The 22,636-nt window shown below is 42.0% G+C and overlaps 1 protein-coding gene across 3 annotated transcripts in view; it reads right to left on the reverse strand.

Moving 5' to 3' along the window:
* Positions 1-21,095, reverse strand: part of sh3pxd2b (SH3 and PX domains 2B) — a 50,452-nt gene extending 29,357 nt beyond the window's left edge. For all 3 annotated transcript variants that reach the window (XM_078286860.1, XM_071916314.2, XM_078286859.1), the window contains exons 1-3: positions 20,789-21,095; positions 16,884-16,964; positions 2,998-3,073 (exon numbers count right to left, since the gene is read on the reverse strand). In XM_078286860.1, the coding sequence (XP_078142986.1) occupies positions 2,998-3,073; positions 16,884-16,964; positions 20,789-20,860 (229 nt within the window). In that variant the 5' untranslated portion in view covers positions 20,861-21,095. The remainder of the gene's footprint in view (positions 1-2,997; positions 3,074-16,883; positions 16,965-20,788) is intronic.
* Positions 21,096-22,636: the final 1,541 nt, after the last annotated feature.

Consider the following 22,636-nt stretch of genomic DNA (forward strand, 5'->3'; position numbering starts at 1 on the left):
GGGAAGGGTCTCTCATTCACTATCTGTCCAGATGTTCCCAGCCGGTCCGGGGATTTGAACCGGCAACCTTTGGGTCACCAGCCCACTTCTCTAACCCCTTTACAGTGACAGATCCTAAATCACCGCTCAGACCGAAGGTGACTCCAAATTAACACCAGCTTGTACCGCAGACAGGCAAGGTCTAAGTGGGAACAATATGCTAGTAGGAATAACACTGATTCCCAGTTTTAGTTTTCTGTTCAAGCCACATATTTTTAGATCACTGGTCAACCAAATCTTGACATCTATTTTAGATTGTAGGTGAAAGTCTCTGGATATCAAGCCAAAGAAGGCACTGCATGGAGCACACAGATCACTGGTTATAATATAATTTAATAGGAGCAAGCACTTATGTTTCCACACAAGTCAAAAATTGCCTGAGGACGACGCAGTCGCATCGAAACATCAGTGCTTGCACCTATTAAATGATATTATAACCAGTGATCTGTGAGGTCCAGTGCCTTCTTTGGGTTGACATCCACTTTCACCTGCTGAGTTGAGATAAATCACTGCACCTTCATTCAGTGATCTATTTTATATTATTTAAACCTGCCATACTGTTGCACACACATCAGCTTTTACACGTCAACCAGACTTTGGTATGGCATGGATTAATAACTTTGTATTGCTAGCAGGCATAAAGAGAGACTGGCATCACGAGCGAGTTAAATGTATCCTGCAAGTCAAGGATGGCTGTATGCTACTATTGGATATGTATTTTAGATACTGGAAACCTCAAGAAAAACCCTACAGAGCAGGATGTCAAACAGCTAGAGAATGTGTTTCCTGTCGCTTCCTGACAGATGAGTGGGTGGAGGGAGAGAGAGATCTGAGGGGGGACAGAGAGGTAGGAGTTAAATAAAAACCACCTGAACAAATGTCAGTTCAGTGTCTTTCATTCAGGGGGGGGGGGGGAAGAAGGAAAGGGAAAATAAAACACTGTAACTGAAAACAGCAGGAGTGAATGTATCTAACAACCACACTGAAAGACTGTGAGAGAGAGGGAGAGAGAGAGAGAGAGAGAGATAGGAAGAGAGAGAGAGAGCGAGAGAGACAGACAGACAGACAGACAGAGAGATAGGAAGAGAGAGATCCCTAATGGGAAGTGGACAGCAATGCAAGAGAAAATCTATAAATTTCCAAGCCGAACAGTAAAGGCAGGAAGGAAGCAGAGAGAGTTAAATGTGGGTGAGCATGTGTAACAGTATCCGTGGTCAGGTTTGGTTTGTCTGACTGTGTTTCCATTTAAATTAAAATGAACCCCCCTTCTCCCTCTGAGAGGGCGAATAAGAGGTAGTAAGAATGGCCTCCATTGTTTTCCTATCTCTCTCTCTCTCTTTTTCTCCTCCAGTCTGAGTTCATCAAACAGTGTAGGTGTGTGTGTGTGTGTGTGTGTGTGTGTGTCTATCCCCTCAATGAGTTCCAGACCTCCAGCTCGCCTCAGAAAAATCCTATCCCCCACCCGTCCTACGCCCAGCAGGGGAGAGGTGGGTGGGGTCTTTGGGGTGAGGCTTTCTCCCAAACACTCATAAAGGATTACTTTCACCAGGGACTCAATCGCTCTATTTCGAAAGTTAGTCCAAAAACGCCCAAAGCCCTTAGTCAAAATAAACTCCACTGCCACTTGTACTTGCAGGAGAGTATTGGAAACTCCTAAAAAGCAGCAATCTTAAACTCCTCTGGTCAGATTTTAGACGAGAAGATGGTGAGAGAAACTGACTCCTAACAAAAGTTTGCAGATTCCAACCATGCTACAGTTCAACTGAAGGCCAACAAATATTTTTAGACTGAAGTCACCGAAAGCTGATATTTTGTGCCAATATTGAATCTTTAATCTTGACCATTTCCATGCCACAAAATTACAAGTATTCAGTGTTTCCCCCAGAGTTTTATTTTTGCCAGAATGGAAAGGCCTTTGAAACTGCATTTTTGGCCATATGACACTAGAACTCTACATTGCAACCCATAATAATGACATTCTTTTAAACTCTGGGATACATAACTCTTTAAATGAAGATTTAGATAAAACATTAACACAACACTGAACAATTAAATTAACAAATATGCAAATGTGCAAGGAAAAATAAATGCCAAACTGCTATCCAATGTGCCTATCAACAGCCATATGTGCTGTAAAATTAACTCCTACCTTCTCACTCACTCTAAGTTGGTCTGAATTAGAGAGTCAGCTAAATGTTTAAAATGCAGATGGAAAAACATAATCATGCTTGATCCACAGAAACAGTGAGGTTATGAGAAAGTGTGGTTGCAGTAGGTTATTTTGGTCGCTTCATTACTGCCTACCTCTGCTCCATTCACAGTCTGTCACTGAGTCATTGCTGTCTGTGTCTATATTTTAACCCGGTGTGTGTAGGTGTTTGCGATAGAGAAATCAAACGGAGGGACAATGAGCGATTAAAGTGGTAATCCTCCAGTTCCTCGTTTTCTTTTGTTGTTGTTTTTTTTGGGAACACATTTAGCAAGAGATCACTTGTCAATCAAACAGTGTGTTCGGTACTGTGACGTCTTTTTCCTTGGATTTTTTGGTTATGAAGTTTGAGTTTCTGTAGGTAGCGCTCTTTTCTTTGTCTCTTCAGCCATGGTGGCTATCACTGCTCATGCTAACTACCCAGTTCTTCTTCTATTTATCCCAGACAAATTGCTGTTGCTGCTGACAGAAAACTGAAATGCATCACTTCCCGTGAGCCAGAGGATTGCTCCCAGGAAAGACCTATCTAACGGCCAGTGTTTAGGACAGCAAATGCAAAAGCTTTAATGAACTGGCTATAAGATCATTCACTATTGCTTTATATCAATTGCCGATAAAGAGTAGGAAATTGTACATTTATTTATATGAAAATTAGATTATTACTCCAAGTGTGTAATATGTGTGTGTGTGTGTGTGTGTGTGTGTGTGTGTGTGGAGGGGCGTTGAGGATGACTGTGTTTAACTCTTACCTGGCAGGAAAGGAATGATCCTGCGCTTGGGATCTTTCTGGCCTCCTTCCACCGGGAATTTATCCAGCAATTCCATCTGAAAGACCAAGATTAATTAAAACTAATGACTACACAAAATACTATACACACACTGACACACACACACACACGAACACGTACAGAAACACACACTTCCCATTACACGCAACATGAGAGCTGGGGCTGGAGAGGAAGGGTTCACATTTTTACAAATCAGCAGTTCCTAAAAGGAATTCGGCCAATAAAGGAAGGCCTGCCAATGATTAGGAATGTACTGAGCAGATGGTATGGTTTTTCCTTTCCAGTACACATGCTGCTGTCTCTGCTGCTGCTACGGGGCTGTTAGCAGCAAGGCAACACTGACATAGTGGAACATTTCTCCAATTTTAATAGGCCAGAGAGCAGCGGTTCCCTTGTCTCTCTCTCTCTTTCTCTCAATCTCCATTTCTCTGGATCTCACTTTATCTTTCTCTATCTTTCTCTCTCCCTCACTCTCTGTCTCTCTGTCTCTATCTATCTATACAGTTGTTTGGTCTCTCTCTCTCTCTCTTGACATCTCTCACTTTTTTTTCTCTCTACCCGTCTCTCTCTTTCATATTGCACTGTAGGTTATGTTCCATCATCTTGGCCACTTTCAGTTCAATCTGATGAAATCTGTGTGTGCTTGCACACATATGCCTGTGTACGTGTTTGTGTGTGTGTGTGTGTGTCTGTGTGTGTGTCTGTGTGTTTCCAGGCTCCAGCTGCATACACCAAGCAGCTGGAGGCCAATAAAATGACACCTGGCCGTGTCGACCAATGAACTCTCTCTTGCACTTTCTCTTCTCATTCTTCATCTTTCTCTTCACCTCTCTCACCATGTCTCTCTCTCTCTCTCTCTCGCTCTCTCATCACCTCTTCCCTCTCTCTCTCTCTCTCAGCACAGACACACTGCACTCAAAAGCGTTGCGTCACTCTTAGTCCAGCTGAGCAGACCATTACATGCTAAGCACAACAAAACGCAGGAGGTTTGTTGCTGCCTGCAAGCACTTTTCTGACAGCAGATCTGCACTTTGTCTTCGCTTACGGATCCCTGTATGGTACTTGAGGAAAAACCGCATGAAACCTCCTGCCAGAAGACTTGAAAAATACTTGTAATGTTTTGAGAAAGGAGAGCCTGGAAATTTCTTTGATATTGCACCCTGAGTGTAGAATCAAATACTCCAAAAACACAAAGGGAAGACTCTCACATTTCAAAGCTAATTTTATTCCACTACAGAGGAATATTGTTAGGGGAAGTCAGGGAAGTGTTTGATGGATGAACCCCCTATAGTGCTTTTCACACTAGACATTCATTCTTTAAGTTACTAGTGCAGTGCCCGTTCGCCCCGCTGCTGCACAGAGCGCTGTTCGCTTCTTCATTCAAAGTTTATTAGTATTGAACGTGTCGCGTATCCAAATTGCACCAAATCCAACACTGCACTTCCTTGGGTCCCCAGCAATACACCCGCCAAGTGTGAAGTAGATCTAACGAACGGTTCTCGAGATATGCGAAGGACACACACACACACACACACACACACATACATACAGACAGAGATTCCTTGCTTTGATATTTGTTTAGGGCTAGTTGGAGGTGCTCGAAAGAAGGGTTAGTTATCCTTGAACTAAATTCAGGCTTGGATAATGCTGGAATGTGTCATCCTCAGCTCACAGCTAAGAGCCCACTTAGCCAAGGATTAAGACAGTTAACAGAACACTGTGAAAGAGCATGTGATGAAAGTAATACCCTTCTCTGGCTGTGTTATGTGCAATGTGAGCCTGATAAAACGGTATCTATCAGGGCTGAGCTCCATGGAGGCATCTGAGGGTCAAAACAAATTGCCCTGCCGTCTTCTTGATAAACCAGGAATGTTTTTCATTCCCTTCCCCATTAAAAATCTGTGAACCTGGACTGGTATGTGTGATTCACTCCTAGGTCTGATTGTAGAGGAATGCGGGAATATGCAGGACTGGCAATGTACAACTAGGAATATACAGTCCTAGTTTTTATGTACATGAGTAGTGGTACGTCTACTCTCTGTACAAGATGGTTGAATTCATAGCTCAGTGTGTGTGTGTGTGTGCGTGTGTGTATTTTCTCTCTTCCACCATCAAATGTCAAAGGAAAATGCAGGCTTATGATGTGGTCAGTATGGGGGATTGTCTATTTGATGTGGTGTTCTCATATTCATTCATTTCATAGTTGAGGATATGAAGCATCCAGCTTGCTGCCCTCATAAAACATGATTGACAGGTATTCATTCAAAACAGGAAATCGGTGATCTGCCCACTGGTGGTCCACCTACTGCTGAATTCCAATCCAAATTTGTGAATCATAAAATGTGAACTATAAACAACAAACAGGCTGTTGCATTCCATCTGCTCAACCAGACATCACGTTCACTGAAATCTCTCAGTAGTTCATATGAACTTCTAATTATAAGTAAGTTCACAGTTCAGATTCTTGCTATATACACTACCAGTCAAAAGTTTGGACACACCCGATTGAATGTACTATGTTCTTCATTATCTTAAAGCCATTTTAATCTAAAGGCTTATGCTTAAATGCTTGAAATTTGTTTCTTAGACAAATATAAATAGTGAAGTTGATGCCTATGTATGAATTTCTTTCCAAAGCCTTTGCCTTTCCATCAAGGCAAAGGACGGCTACTTTAAAGAATCTAAAATATAAGATAGTTTTGTTTTTTTTAACACTTTTAACACTGCATAATTCCATTTGTGTTATTCCATAGTTTTGATGTCTTTACTATTATTCTAAAATGTGGAAAATAAAGAAAAATGTGGTGTGTCCAAACTTTTGACTGGTAGTGTACTTTATTTCAATGTCATCATATGCCTATAGTTTCTTAGGTAAGCAGAATTAAAGCACCTCCATGCACACCAGCTGTACAAATGCAGGAGAGTAAAGCTGTCAGAAAATGTCCGTCGGCAAATCTGAAAGAAACAATAACAGTCCGATGTTGGATTGAGCCAAAACCAGCAGAGAAAGGAGGGGAGAGGTGTGAGCCGAGGTGAGGTGAGAGAGAGGGTGTGGGAAAGACCCAGACCTGTGCCAAGCGGTATTTTCAAAAACTAGTTTATGGTTTGTTTTAGGATACTCAGGTGGAGAGAGGTGGTGTTTGCTATAGAACAGTGAGCAGCAGAAAGTTTAGACAGCCACAAGTCAATTTAGTATAGTTCTTTTTTTTAGAATTAGCAATTTACTTGACACTTTCTGAACTGTACTGATGTGGTAAACCTCATCCATCTGGTACTCCAGGCTGACTGGCACTGCCGCTAAAAGTTATTTGCAAATACTATCTGACCCCGGTGTGAAAAACATGACAGATGTTCAAGGATGTAGGAAGACATGTGTTTTACAGGTGAACAACGATGTACAAAGGAATCTTCAGATCTGCACGTCTTTAGCTGTAAAGATGTGTGTAAATTCTACTATCGGCTAGCCTGGTTCCAGATTCCTGAATCCCGCCCACTTTTCAGATTTTGTTGAGCAATTCAGAGAGTTTGTTGTTGCTCTAGTCCAGTGGTTCTCAACGTGGGTCCGGGGACCACCAGGGGTCCTTGAGGGGGTTCCAGGGGGTCCCCAGCAAATTGATGAATTGTTAAACTTCACCATTATTTAATTTACAATAAGTTAGAGAATTAATATTTTGATCATAGTTTCACTGTTATCTCTCTCTTTTGGACAAAATCATATCTAACAATAAAAAATATTCTCAGATTTGGGTCCGAGAGACAAAATCTCATCAAATGGAGGTCCGTGGCCCTAATGTGGACTAAATTAGGGGTCCTTGATATGAAAAAGGTTGAGAATCACTGCTCTAGTCAACGGTTTGTTCTCGCTCGGAGAAACAATCGAGCCAATCAGCGCCTTTGCGGACGGGACTAAAGTTTGAACTGTTCGTGAAACGGTTTTTCATTACCGTTTTGGCAGAATGGATTTGTTGAAATAACTCCCTTAACATATTGTTACACGTTATATTAACATATTGTCTTTGCAAAAACTATATATATTTTGTCAAAATCGACCGACATTCTTGGTAAAGTTGGTAAATCCACTGGCTAACCATGGATGTAGAGGCTAACTGGCTGCGCAGCATCAGTGTCGGACTGAAGTAACGTCAGAGCGGCCGGATACTTCAGTCACTAGTGATTGGTTAGGGGAAAATCAACCCCCCCACACACACACACACACACACACACACACACACACACACACACACACACACACACACACACACACACACACACACACACACACACACACACACACACACACACACAGAAAACGGCTAACGAGAAGGCAATCTCAGGCTGAAGAATGGAGTGGTAATGAAATGGCCATTCAGTCTGAATATCAGGCTAGCTATTGGCTGTTTCTTGCAGAGCCAGAGGGTCTTGTGGATGTTATACTATCCTGGACTCTGCTCTTTTTCTCCACTCCACCTTGTTTCTCCAATAACTCATGCTCACAACTAATGCTTCTAAATCCCCAGTGTCTATTTGATCATTTTATGTAACAGCATCATTTCACATACATGGGAGTTCAACATGTCTCACTTAATCGATAACCTAATCTCCGAAACCTCTGAAGAGCCTTTGTGAGTTCAACAAATCACCAAGCATGACATGAAATGTACCAAATATGAAACTGGTCTTTGTATCTAAATCCAATTTGTGACAGATGTTTGACTAAATAAACCTACACTCCCATCTCAAAGGACCGCTGATTAAGTATTCCTCTCCTCTTTAAAAATGAGCAGAGCTGGCCAAACAACAAGAACAAGCAGTCCATCGCGATAAGCCTACAGTGGAGAACTGATTCTTACAGGAAAGTATAGCTAAAACACCTGGGCCTCATTTATCAAAAAAAATATATATGAAAATATGATGAAACAACAAATCATAACATCTATACTCTTCATACCTTGGGTGATGACAGAAATGAGTTTTGACATTAGTTTTTGATACATCTCAGGAAACTGGAGAAAATCACAGTAACCACTTTTCATAAATCATAACTTTGGCTTGGTTTTGGTTGTGAGAATAACATTTGTGCAGAGGAATCTTTTATATATATGAGGCCCCAGATCAGCTGTCAGGCATGACTATCAAACCGATTATGGTCAGGGTTAAATGTAAGTGTCAATTGATTTTATATAGCACTTTAAACACAAAACACGTTTGACCAAAGTGCTTGACTTCTGATTGGCTCTGACTGCGAAAGCTCTACATCATACAGTTAGAACCACCATTTTCTCTGTTAAACAAAGCAACAAAACAATGAGAAGATACGCAGAAAAGAGAGTCCTGAACCCTCTTTCCTCTATCACAACATAAGGAGAAGAATAAAGAGAAGAGCTGAAGAAAAACAGGTATATAAGTCTTTCAGCCCTCTTTCTTTAGTTCCACACAGACATGAAGAGAGGGGATTCAGAAAAGAAAAGCCCTAAAACCGACGTGACATTTATCTGTCTGGCTAAAGAGTCCGATGCCTCATCATAGAGACAGAGCTTCCATGTTAAGAGCTAGAGAGAGAGACGGAGAGAGAGAGGGGGAGAGAGAGAGAGGGAGGGAGAGAGAGAGAGAGAGAGACAAACAGAGAGAAAGAGCCAATACCCCACACGCTGTAATTGTTCCCATGCGTGAGCGAGACACACCCAGCCTCTGTGTCCTTTTTACCATCTCTACTCTAAACCCTGTATCTACTCTGTAATCAGAGCCACTCACACGAGGATGGAGTAAAGATGTCTCTTCAGGCAGCCGGTTACATCATGTACCCACCATCAAATATTCATGCTTCCCAGGCGGGCGGATGACAGGCTGAGGCGGAGCACAGCCGAGCTTCATGTGCCTATTGTAGGCTATAGTGAAGTATGTTTGCTTAACGATCCCCTGCTGCGTTCCTCTCAGTTGGAAGGAAATGCGCGCTGCGTTAGCATTATACAGATTAGCATCATAACCGATTCATGTAAACATTTGTTGACACCACACACTGATCGCATCGCAATAAAGTTGCCAGAAACATCTCAATTCAGTCTACTGGGAGACCAGAGTGTCAGTTATTTACTGCGCTGTTTATCTGTACAAACACTGCCTGTCAAAAGTTTGGGGACACCTAGCTTTTGAAAATGCTAAATAAATAAGGATGTTTTCTTTGTCGGTTGGCAATAACTTAACCCCATTAACGACTAACTAGTTAGTTTGAGAAAAAATAATCATACATGCAAATATTTGTGATAATAACACTAAAACAAGTAAACTATACGTTCATAAAAAAAAACTCCTTAGCAGCTGGAACTGCTGCTCACACTTTCTTCATGCCAGCAGTCAGTTTTTCCAGGCGTTCCTCAGAGACGCTCTGCCATGAAAAACCTTCTCTTCACACCAAAGAGACACTCTGATGAACACGAAGCTGAATGTTGCATGAATATATCCAAAGTATTAGTAAATAGCTATTTTATGTTCACAAAAGCATTTTTTCCTTACTTCTTAATTGAAAAATAACAGACAAAATCAAATAGTACTTAAGGGCAGTAAGTCTGTGCATTCTCTACATTAATCTGAACATATCTCTGGGTGTTTTTCCTGTACGTACACTACCTCTATCTAACAATGCACACGCACCATGCACATTGTCACTTTAACGTGAATATGGTGTTTCCATCTGGATCATTAAAGTTTGATCTTATCTTAGTTAAAAACATACGGAAATTTAACTTATTTTGTGGCCGACTGACTATATTCCCATCCACAAACACAGGCCATTATATTCTACAAACAGGAATACATATCAATATCTGTAAGAGTGGTTCTATCCGGCTGGAGTGACATCGCAGGAACAGAACTTTCCACTGTCACATGACAAGTACATCCAGTCATACTGTATGCTGTCATTTCATTTGACAAATGCTTGCTGGGTCAGAGACTAATGTAATTTTCCAACAGGCTATTATTTGTCTAGTCCATATCCTCTGTAACCACATCAACCAGCCTTTGAACAAAGGCCTTATGAAGAGGATGTGAGAGGCATCAGACTCAATATGAAAGGCTCCGGAACAATGGCTGCTCTCTGTGCGACTTCAGTGTCTATATCTTGATAGGCTTCTGATTCTTCCACTCAGGCTACTGTACATTCCTATATGATGTGGACGACTCTCTTCTTAAAGGAATATGCCAAGTTTGTGGGAGATTGGCCCGTTGGTCGACTCACGCGTTAAGCAGTGAGAACTTAAACACCAAAATCATCCATGTGTCCCTGGCAGGTCGGTCGCTCCTGTCTGGTGGTTTTGTGTAGGATACAAATTAGGTAAAATTTACACAAAATGTGATGCAAAAATAAAATCGTGCTTTGAACTAACAGAGACTACTTTGGAAGTGAATGTGGTGGGTGAGGGGAGAATTTATACAGTTAAAAATCACTGAGCACCCGGTGATGAGTAAGCGGTAACTCATGTGAAACAGTTCCAAAAATAAACCTGGCTACATCAGCCATATTGAGTCAATGATATTTTATTTTTAAAATGTATAAATCCACAGATCATTTAATAAAAAAAAACACTCAACTCTTTATTACTAAAAGGGTCAGTCTTCTTACTTCGGATAATGCTAGCCACACACAATCACTCAACATAGTGTATATGCTAAAGTGTTAGCATGGAGCACTGGAGCAAATGATCTACCGAGGACACATGGATGATTTTGGCATCTGCAATCTCCTCAATTAACAGGCAAGTTGACCAACGCATCACTCTCCCAAAAACTTGGTGTATTCCTTTAATTTCAATCTCCATGACATCTACATTAGAGTGTGCTCAAACAGTTTAGCAGTCCCACAAAAACTTTACACGATCATGGAGAAAATTTGTATATAATTTCCTCCCTAGAACCATCCACTGTAAAAACACTGATCATGAAGTGTTGTCTGCAATGGACGCTGGGACGCTAAAACTGGGTCTAGATATAGTCTAGATAATGTGATATTTTATAACTCCCTGTAGGGACATTCTTTTCTCCCTTAACCCCCTCCAGGGAGGTCAGAGTGGAGAGGGAGGGTTGGCTATACAACAGCACCCGTGGGGCTGGCAGGGAGTCAGTGTCTCCTCAAGGACACTTCAGCAGGATGGAGGCTTGTCGACAAAGGGGCTTAAAACCTGGTTCCTCCAGCTGAAGGCTCGTCTCCCTGCTGTGCACTGTGCCACCCTGCTGCCAGAAACTGCTAAAAAGTGTATTCCTCCCTAGCTCAACAAGATGCAAAGCGCACGCCCCTGAACGCTGTTGCTAGCGAGGTGAAACTGAATCTGGGGTTGGCTTTCACCCATTGGCGAGTATTGAAGGAGAGGATGGGGATGAAGGGCGATGCAGAGTTGGCCTGTTTTCTGTTGGACAGGTAGGTAGAGTTTGGGACCGCTACCACAGCCAGCGTGGCTTTTAGATATAAAACGATTCAGCGGTGGTTTTGGTTGCAGTCGGATACACCCACTGCCAAAAGGTTGACACCCAGAAACGTCCCAAACATTCAGAAATAAGAAAATCCAAGCAGAAGGCAGAGTCTCTGCAGACACACACACTGTCACACTAGACTACCAATGGGCCATAAGTAATGATTGAGTAGGCTCATTTTTGGATGAGTCTATGCTATTTCAAGGGGGAAAATCCTGCTCAGTATGCCTTTAACATCTATCATTTGGTGGGTGCTTTTTGCCAAAGCGTCTTACAGCATCCTACAGAACTGCTAACGCTGGCTTTTCTAATGCTATGCTGTAAATATTGAGTTGTACAGGGCCGTGGCATTGTGTGCCCTCTCCTCATCATGAGCTGTTAACAAGACTCACTGGGAGCATGCGGCCTGTTGAGCTGCATGGATCAACATCCCAGGGAGGAGACTGGGTTTAGACATGCATTTCCTGACTCCCTGTCTGCCTTCCCAGCTATTTGCTCTCTCAGCACACAGACTCCAAACTACTGATTATTCTACTGAGGAGAATTGAAGGGTTTCAATCCAAAATGCTATATATTAATTTTTTGGGTGAAAAAAATGTTACCTGATGTTTGTTACTCTATATTTGTTGCTGTTTTGTAAGTAAATAGATAAACAATAGCTAACAACTTGGATAATATCCAATAGTGAGTTTTACTTTGAGATGCCAATAATCATTATTTCAGAGCAGCTGTCATTTTTTTTGTTTGTAAAGAAAGTCTTCAAATAAAAAAAAAAATGAGAAAAGACAAGAAAAAAATGGTAAAGAGAAAAAAGATCTCCCATTTCACTGTTGGCATGGTGTGAGTCTGGGACATACTGCCTAGAAACCACATCCATTCTCAACAGTCATAAACAAAAAGACACGAATAGGGAAAGAGTGAAACTGAGCGTTCTGGTGACATAAACTTTCTGAATGTTTGTCTTTTGTTTTCATTTCACTGAATCATAAAGGCTAGCATCTCCAACGCAGATCATATGGTTGTATGGAAAGAACTAAAACAAAGTTCATTTCACTGCATTGAACAGTTTGGTTGAAAAAATGTTAAGATGACTCTACATTTTCTAACAATGGATTATTTTGGACTATTATATTGTTTCCTTTCATAGTATTCCACACACGTCTTTAGTCCAACTTCTAAATCTCTTCTAAAACGACCCCTAACACATATACCGTAACCAGTCCATGGTGCTTTAGCAAAGTATATCTATCGTTCATTCAACATTTCCTAAGTAATAACACATGTTATGGGAAGTTACCCCCAGAACAAAATGCACGAATAAGGATGTAGAGGCACTTTATTGCGAAAATGCCCAACTTACTGTGCACTAGTAGCAAATGAGCACATTTTTGCTGTTTTGTGAAATGCTCACAACAGGCAGCCCTATTGCTCACAGCAAAACATTGTGCACCCCTCCTTTGTTATTTGATTACTGCACATGGAAAATATGTGACAGCTGTGCGACTCTGAAGAAGCAAGTAACAAAGTACTGGATTTTACACAACTTTACGCTACAGTAATAAGAGTTTTTGTACTCAAACGAGACTGAGAAAGCTGGGAGACTGGGTTTGTGTGAAGTTGAGTGGACACGTGTACAGCATGGAAACTGCTCTTGGTGGCATGGAAATACAATTACAAAGCCACTAGGATGACCCCATGGCAAAAAATCTCTGCACTTTCCGTCTTTCTGAAGCAACCCATTAGTCAATTTGTTGTAGATGTTTATTTGGAGGTTGTCAGGATGAAACGCAGGGACAAAACACCAGTTTTCTATGTTAAGATGCAAATGAATTCATGTTCAATTTGTTTCTAGCTTGCTTATTATACTTATACGCATACTTGCTATTGCCTACATGCATGGATAAATGCAGGGAACGGGGTGTTGTGCCTGCCTCTCCATAGACAGCTTAGTCATTCACCAATACACATAAATGGATACAACTCTCCCTTATGCTATTTAGGGTGAGCAGCCACATATAAACCATGGTTAGAGGAAAGAAATTTCGGTGGGTGTGAAGCAGCAGAAATATCCTCTGGCTCTCTGTCAAGCAGCCTCAGAGTCAGGAGGTTTGCACTGTACTGCCAGACAAGCAAGGTATCGGTAATTAGAGAGAAGTAAACGCAGTTTCAGCCATGATGCCGGCCTTGTTCCCAAGTCTGTATTTGATGTGGTGGAGTTAATACTATGCTATTTGTGTTTATCACCTTCATCAACAGGTAACCACTTCAATCTAAGAAGGAAGGGGAGGCATTACTGGGCCAGTTAATGTAACATAAGCCCTGCTTTTAAAAGGTGAAGGAATGTGAGTTAGCATCGAGACATCGTCTGTTTTTTCCCCTTGTTGTCAAGATCACTGTCTGCTCAATATAACTTGGTCTGTATTTTGGTTGTTAAATGGAAGAAAACAAAATTATAATACCTTATCCGACTACAAAATAAGTGGATTTAAAACATAAACCGCTAATCAATTAGGTCAGAAAGAACACAAATCCCCTAAATAAACGTAGACTTTAGACTGACGTCAGAAAGTACTTGTCTCTGTGAATCAACTCTATCCTGTGGCCAGTGATCACACACAAAACCATGTTGCTGAGGTTCAATTTAAGCATCAGCTGCTTGGACTGGCTACTCTGACAGGATGTGATGAATAACACTTCCTGTCTGGCTCTGAATTTTTTTGTTTTGGCTGTGAGCAGGGACACTTCATCTGTCACTTGTTACCAGCCCGTCTCTGTTCATTTCAACCCCTCCTGCAACACATGGCTGTCACCGTGAAGACAGCGTCACGTCACTGAACGAGAGATGACCCGGGCAGAAGGGAGAAAGGGGAGGAGGATAAGACAGAGAGACGGGAAAGAGGAAGAGAGGAAAGGGAAGAGAGAGAAGCTGGATGACTCAACTATATGTCACTATTCCGGCCAGACATCTGAGATGACGCCTGATGTCAAACCGCTACCTTGTCTCTCATCATAGTCCGGTAAATTAAGTGAAGGGAAGGGAAAAATACAGCCTTTGTGCCCTCAAAAGTCAAGGCAGGTTCTGTAAATTTACACAAGGTCAATATCGAGGAATTATTGATTTTTTTAAGAAGATTAAGAAACACAACTTCATGGAATGCTACAAACAACTGCATATAAAACGTGTATAATCTCTTTTCAAGGTGAAGCGTGTGCGAGGTTTAGTCCTTTCCAAACAGCCACAAACACTCTCTCTCTCTCTGTGAGAGATACCAAAGCCTCGGGGTAGTTTCATACCTTAATGCCAAACCTAACAGGAGATAAGAGATTGGCTTGTAATCTCTCCAGCTGGGTTTATCTACATCTGCCTCACCACTGACAGCCCACCCACAGGCTATCAACGCAGCAGGAAGCAGCTGAGCGGCACAGCAGCGGCGAAACACCAGCAGGGGGAATGCCCCTGCTGAAAATACCAGCCGGCTCAGTTGGTATTATTCATACCAGCTCATCGGTTTCAAAACACCATTGATACAATAGTTTCTCAGTGACGTCACTTGTGAATTGTGCTGGCAATATGATGACTTACTTACGGGTGAAAGAAAAGCTGTGGAATGACATAGTTGAAAATGACAAACCTTCTCAGTAAAAGGTAACTATTTGAGGATTTGGTAAGGGGCAATAGGTAAGATTTTTACTGTCCCAAGTGGTAAACTTGCACATCCAAAAACGTTTGTGCAGGTGCGTCGGAGAAAAGCAGCAGACTCATCAATGACGAAGGTCTGGCGAAGGTCCAGTTGGACCGAAACTTTACTGTGAAATTCAAAAAAAGGTGTTGCACTGCAAGTACTCTGCTACTTGCAATGCAACACCTTTTTTTATTATTTCAGGAGTATGTTCATTGTTGAGTCTACTGCCCCACAGCACAAATGACCAGGGGGGAAGATATGGTTATTCATTAATACCAATGAGTCAACGATTACTTTGCCAGGTGCTGAGATTTCTGACTTTAAAAACTGACCCATACTCTCGGTTTTGGAACATGAAAACATCGCCCATTGGAATGCAAAGACACCCATCCCTTACTTAACTACCCTTTAAATATTATCGATGAAGGGCAAACAACAAGCCTCAGCCAACGTATTTTAGCCTACCTGTGTACTTCACACTAAAAAGGTTCTTGTTGATAGCCATAGATGGAGAATTACTTTGGCACAGCCTCAACAGGAGAGAAGGGTGCTATGATTCAAAACTGCAGTGAGTTACAAGAGTAAGAAGAGCTGATCTATAATTAGGCGCTTGGCAGCTTTTCCAGGCTTAAATCAACCTAATGAAACTAGCACTGAGATAGTTTGTATCCTTGCTGTTAACAGTACATTTGCAGCCTCAGAAAACCCGGATGCATCATTATAATTCTGTAACTTAACTTTATTCCACTGCTCATGCCTTGACTATTCAGTTTTCCTGATCAATTAAAAGGAATATAATCCAATTAGGGTTGACAGCGTGCTGCGCCTAAATTGAGTATGTGCTCATTAGAAGAGGTTGCTCTCTAAGCCCAGACAGGGACAGGAGCCTGGATCCATTACATTAGAAACAAGAAGGGAAACTAGGATGCTGATGAGGTTCCCTCCTCGAGCAACACGCACTGCCAGCGTGACGTTCGAGAATGATTCAGACATTTCTGTGGTCATCGGTGCGGTCATCTCGTTCATTACTGTCCTCTATTAACTTCATTGGGGCATTTTTTTCCGACTCCTCGCGCACATATATAATTATCGGTGTCATATGGGTGGAGCAGGGAGAGCTTTGCCAGAGACGCCAGCTCTCCAGTGTTGGGTGTAGAACTGTGACAGTGCCGCCAATCTCTTCCTGACCTGTGCTAGTCTTCATTGGCAGATAAATTAAGAACCTGTCACACTCCTTGCCCCCTAAATCACACAACTGCACATGCATACACACACACACACACACACACAACGTATACATACAGGAACACATACCAAGACACTCTTAAAGACCCCGTGAAATGGCATCTTTACTTCCTTGATTTGATGCATTTCTTTTTGAAACAGGATATTGGGGCGGGACATAACACAGTGATTCAAGAGTCTAAACCAATGGAATATGAGTCAGGGGGAGAAAGGCAGTTTTATTTGATGGGAGGGGTGCGGAGGGGCGGGATTGTTAAAAAATCTGATGGTTTTATTGGTTAGAAATGTATATTTACGCCTACTAGTACAGCATAAGGTCACCATTAAAAATACTCTGTTTTCCAGGAAGTAAAAGTAATGAGAGTTTATTTCATGGGGACTTTAGCACACACCCTAACTCACACACCAACATAAATACACACAAAGTAACACACACACACACACACACGCACTCACCTGCAGGTCGAAGAATTTGCTGTAGCGTCTGTAAATGATTTCTGTGCTGCCATCGCTCCAGGACACTTTGATGATGTAAACCTGGAACACAAAGACGGAGATAATTGGAACATTTGAACCAGCAAACCACCGTAATTGTCAGCGATCCGATGATCAAAAGCCCTTGGGACATCAGTCCTGACTCATGGTGCCAGTAATGGGCGCTGGCGTGAGCAGCGGTGAGGATAGCATGAGAGGAACGGTGGATGGCGCGTGCACCGGGCAACATCAGGTGGTGTTCACTGTCATCATCCGCTCACATAAACGCAACAGGGATATCCTATGATTTAACTTCCCACTCCACACGCATCATCACTTCCCGTGAAAGAGGAAATCATTATGCGTGTGCAGCAGATTTGGCCATGTTGTTTTTGCAAATTACTTCTGATCTTTGAGGAATAGACTGTCATACCAGATATTACCATGGAGAACATGCAAGGAAAAGCATTACATCGCACTCTAAATTTGTATGAAGCATCTCAAGACCTTTCAAATACAAAAGAGACATCGCTGTTCAGCTGTGCATCATTTGTAGCATTAAAAGTCAACCTCTTGTACATGTGAAACCGCACAAGACCAGATCAGCCTCAGATCAACACCTTCAACAGTGAAACAACATAAAAAGCATCTAACCCACTGCCGTCATCTAGCCTAATCATCACAGTCTGTTGGCTGGGCTTCAACTCGAACAAACACTTTGCTTTTTTTCCCTCCCTGAAGCAGGAGAAGAGGAGAGGCAGGGAGGTGATTGGAAACTCCCTGGTGGCTGGCTGTGTCTGGATGAATGCTTCTGTTGGCCCCGCTCCCAGACCTTCTCTGGCCTCGCTTTCCCTCTCAGGGCGCTGGAGTCAGATATGGCCATGGACGGTCCAACTGCTGGCTAGCTGGGAGGCTGTCTTCATTGTAGAAAAAGAGTTATATCCCCAAACAGTGTATATCCATTCTTTGGAAATGAAACCCTTACCTAAAGTATAGAGGATCCAGAATTGTGTTATAATTTTGTCAACAAAGGATTTAAGTCCTTTGTCCCCCACTATCCCTTAAAAGGTTTCATAACTTATTTCAACTCTGTGCTATCAATCAGTTTGTAAGAATAGGTATCACTTTTAACCAATGGTGGCTTCATTACACATCAAGAATGAGCCTAATGACTATATCCAGAGTATAGCTTGTGGCTAACTAAGTTTTCTGCAGTTCAGAAGGAGATTTATTCAAAGGAAAGCATGTAGGCTGAGCTTTTTCCTTGCTACAGTCTGCAAGAATAATTAAGATGAATTAGTCCTCTAAACTGGGATTACAAGGTCCATACTCCTACCCAGGCAAGCGAGGCTGGGGCCTGTAAAAGGAAACAATTCCTCCATAGCTCCCAGACAGAAAAGGAGCTCAGTCACCGTACCAATTATACCTATCAAAGTTCCTCAGGTCAAACAAACACTCTCATATGTATACATGCTCCCATACAAAGAGCCTCTCAGGGATGTGATTTTTCAGTTGTTTTTTCCTTCAGGATAGGTTCAACTCCCATTCATTTCAAAAGTGACATGACCTTTATCCTGCATTTTGTATTCTCAATCACACCTCAGGTTTCTGGAGGTCGGAGGTCTGAGGCCTCTGTGTTTAGAGAGAAGACCGGAAGCAGAAAACAACACGGACCTGGACCAGAGAGCAAACGGACAGATGGAGGAGACGCAGGACCCCTAGAACCTCATGTCCTTCACCACTAACACTCACAGCGTTAAGGTCTGTTGGTCCATCAACCCAGTCACCGTTTTCACACGTTCATGGATGCGAGCACACACACGCATATGGGTGCGCACACACACACACATGCACACACACACCGCATATGCATATTCACAGATTGCAAACACAAAACCAACATTCACACCTGCCAAGCCTTTGGCAGTGGCCTTCACTGTTGGCCCTCTACTTCAAATGATGTCATGTTTGTTGCTTGAAATGGACTGCATGCAAAACAAACGGAATGTTGTAGACAAAATCACCCACATGATAACTCCCACTACTTGCCGTTTGCCAATAATGATAAAGGCTCTATTGTTTATGAATTGCAGAGAAAGTGAGAAATGTGCCTTTGTCTTTTGGACATTTTTATCTCCCACACAAGTCCTGCATAACCAGTGGGGAATGACTGTCAAAACAGGAAAAATACCGCTCCATCTGCCTCAAGACACACTCCTCTTCTTCTTCTTCTTCTTCTTCTTCATCATCATCACCCCCCCCCCCCCCCCCCCCCCCCCCCCCCCACCACCACCACCACCACCACCACCATGCAATGAAGGTACTAATTCAAAACAGAGCCCCTCATGTGGCGGAGACATGCCGGTGGAGAGACACTGTCATGGCAATGGCCTAATCACAGCACTATCACACATCACACATCATTTCCTATGGACACCATGATTGCATTACTGTTGATGTCTCTCTTAACTAAGTCTAGAACCTGAGCTTTTCCCTGTAACAAGCCACTTGCATGTGTAATTTATAATCAACTTACTGTTGAGAAAAGTTGAGACACATTATCAACGAACTGGGCCTACTGAAGCCTTTATAGAATACATAATTGGGTCAAAAGCTGACAAGTTAAAATATAACAAAAGCCTTACAACTACCATAAAGTACACAAAACAGTAGTCACAACATGCTGCAGGACACGTGGCCGGTCATCATAACGGTTAGGCTGTTCCCTTGTTCAAACACTTCTCCACAGTTTTGTGTACACTGTGATAACAATGACCTTAGGAACTGTGTCTTGTGAGCATATGTGTACTTCCTGTTTGGCAAAGCCTGCAGCCAGGTAAGTGTGTGTGTCTGAGTGAGCTGGAGAGCCTGGAGGCATGACAAAGCTGTGCTGCTCAATCTGAACTCCAGCCTTGAGGATTAATCCCAACCTCAGGGGATCAGTCTGGATTGCCCATGGATTGGATTGGATTGGTTGGATTGCCTATGATCGCCTATGAAGAAGACTTCTGGGACCTTCTTCTAGGATGGCACACTCTTGGTAGGTCTATGAGCAGTAATGGAGGAAATTTTGGAAGGGACTGGGCCTAATACTCTGCCAGCTCCATACAGTACCTTCCCTATTAATCTCCATTCATAAATTAGCATGCAAGGACCCATTTTCCACTCACACACCCTGTCAGAACAATACCAGTGTTCCCATACATACATGTGATAGACCTAGTGAACTGCCAATACTCATAAACAGGTTATAGGGTTGCACTCTTGACAGTATGCCGACTCGGGGTCATAGGTCACACTGACCTGATCTATTTGATTGTTTCTTGGCACCCAGAACAACAATATTGACCTCATTCCCTCTAGGGAGGAAGAGATAAAACTCCTGGACTACTGATTTAATCTCTAACCCAAACAAAGAACTGATAAAAGTGACATAATTCTCCATTCTGATTCAACATTAAGATAATAACCTATCATAAAAACACTTAAGAACTACTTAAATGTAAGATGAAGTGTATCTTTAAGGGTGTCAATCTTTAAAGTGTGTGCATTTTTTTTATTTCTTCGTTTAGTAAGTGTGGAGTCCTAATAAACGGACTGTTCCTGTTGTTATCGTGGCTAATAAAAATAATGATAATAAAACCCTAAAAGAGTAAGAGTCTGAACCTGACAACTTTTCAAAACCTTTAATGTATTGTTGTGAAACAACGCCTAAAAATGTGGATGTCTGTCCATTTCGGCTGCCTTGGCAAACTGTAATTTGATACTCCCTTTGTTTTTACTTTACCCGACAGTCAGCCCAGGGAAAAAATGCAGGGAATAACCTAGATCTGTTGCGCTCCAAGTAGCAAAGCACCGCTGTTATGAAAATAAAATAAAAAGCTTACATAGTGTTTGTTCGGATTCCTCCGCTTCTGGACATCTTGCACTGTTACTTCGTGCACAGTCCGCCGTGGCATGATGTCCTCTTCTGTGCGTCTGCGTTCAAAAACTAAAATCCCCCGTTGGGTTTCACGAGCGATCAAACCCGACTGAGAAAGTTTGCACCGCGACGCTTTTTTGTCATCCGCGCAGCTCAGGATCCGTGACTTGTGAATGCAACAATTGTGATTTTCCGTAATCGGCCTACGTCAGATTTCCTGTCCCACATTCAGTCGACCAGGGAGTCAGAAGTTGGTCGGTCGGTTCCTCTTTTCCCCCCCTCTTCTCTCGTGCCTTGTCCCGTCTCGCTGTCGGCTCCAACCAAACTCCCAGCCTATCCCAGCTCACCTACTCCCATTTGCACAACTGGGACGCTCCATTATGCTCCATGGACCAACCCTCCGACTAGTTAACCACAGGCTGCAGGATCACTCAGACAAAGTGGTTCAAATCCAGAAGTTTAAATGTGTATCTCTGCATGTAAACAGTTTTGATCTATATCCATGTCTTATATTTGCAATAATATGATACTTTATTGATCCACCCAGGACAGGAGTCCTCAATCACTTTCATGTTAAGGATCCACAAATAGACACACCAAGGACCCCATTTCAATAGATTAGTTAGTTAGATTAGTCCCAGAAACCTCCCCCATATGGAAGGATTGTTGTTATTGTTGACTTAATATTGAGTTTTAGAACTGTGTACTCTGTAGGGGGAGATAGAGGTGAGAGTGAAACCTATCATTACAATAGGCTAGTCATTCTTACACATTCTCTAATTAGGATCATTTGTAGCGAATTAAAAATTGTATGGAAATAAAACTGTAAATCAGAGGCCAGTGTCTCCCTGCTGCCCCAAAAATGGGAGAACACTCCAAGCATGCATCGACTAATTTTTGGCGTTTGTTGCGCCCCCTATTGGTCAATTAGGAAATGTCTAGAAGGGCATGGTTAAAGGACTGTACAGAGCATGTGTACCAAGTTTTATAATGAATAGATAAAAAGTAATTATGGGTAATTTTGTGATTGGCCACACTCACATGTAATTGATTCATGGTCGCCCTGTTGTTTGTCCAAGTGGATTGCAAAATGATCTGAACTTGAGTCCAATAGTGTTATGTAACAGGTTTGCTGTTGATAACAAAAAAAACAAAAACAAAAAAACAAAAATAGTCATAGGGTAACTATTTTTCAGAAAAACCGCCATGGCTGACTATGATCTGATAATGTTGAGGAAATTTTGTAAATGGTTTAGATGAAGAAGGGGAAGAGTCATGGAGAGAATGACTCACTGAAGCTGTATCACCTGATCTCCACATGTCACTATGTGGTAAATGTCTTGTTAAATCTGTCATGAGATGATTCCATGAAACTTTAATGGGGGGTAATTGGGTAAGGTGTAATTTCTTAAGCCGAGGATGAACAGCAAGTTAAAAACAAAGTTACTAGATGTTTCCTAGTTGGACACAATGGCAGACCTGAACTATCACTGATGTGGTTGTTTCAAACATCACAAAATCCCTTTCTTAGAAAAAAACATCACTCACATTATCATTTATTGGAATCATTATGTTCTTTCCACTATGTTCTTAAGTTTAACTTTTCTTAACTTTTCTGATTGTGAAGCACTTTGTTTCATGAGTCACTCAAAGAAATTACTAATGTGATACTGGACATTTATTACATGACCTGTTTTTACAACTTTTTGACAGAGCAGTCACACACTTGGAGTCTTTGACTGACAATTTTGTTGAGAAGCAGCTCCATCTTTTGGTGTGTTATGCTCATTACATCAATATGGTCTACATGTGG

Source organism: Centroberyx gerrardi, chromosome 11 (genome assembly GCF_048128805.1).
Source record: "Centroberyx gerrardi isolate f3 chromosome 11, fCenGer3.hap1.cur.20231027, whole genome shotgun sequence".
NCBI classification, from domain to species: Eukaryota; Metazoa; Chordata; class Actinopteri; order Beryciformes; family Berycidae; genus Centroberyx; species Centroberyx gerrardi.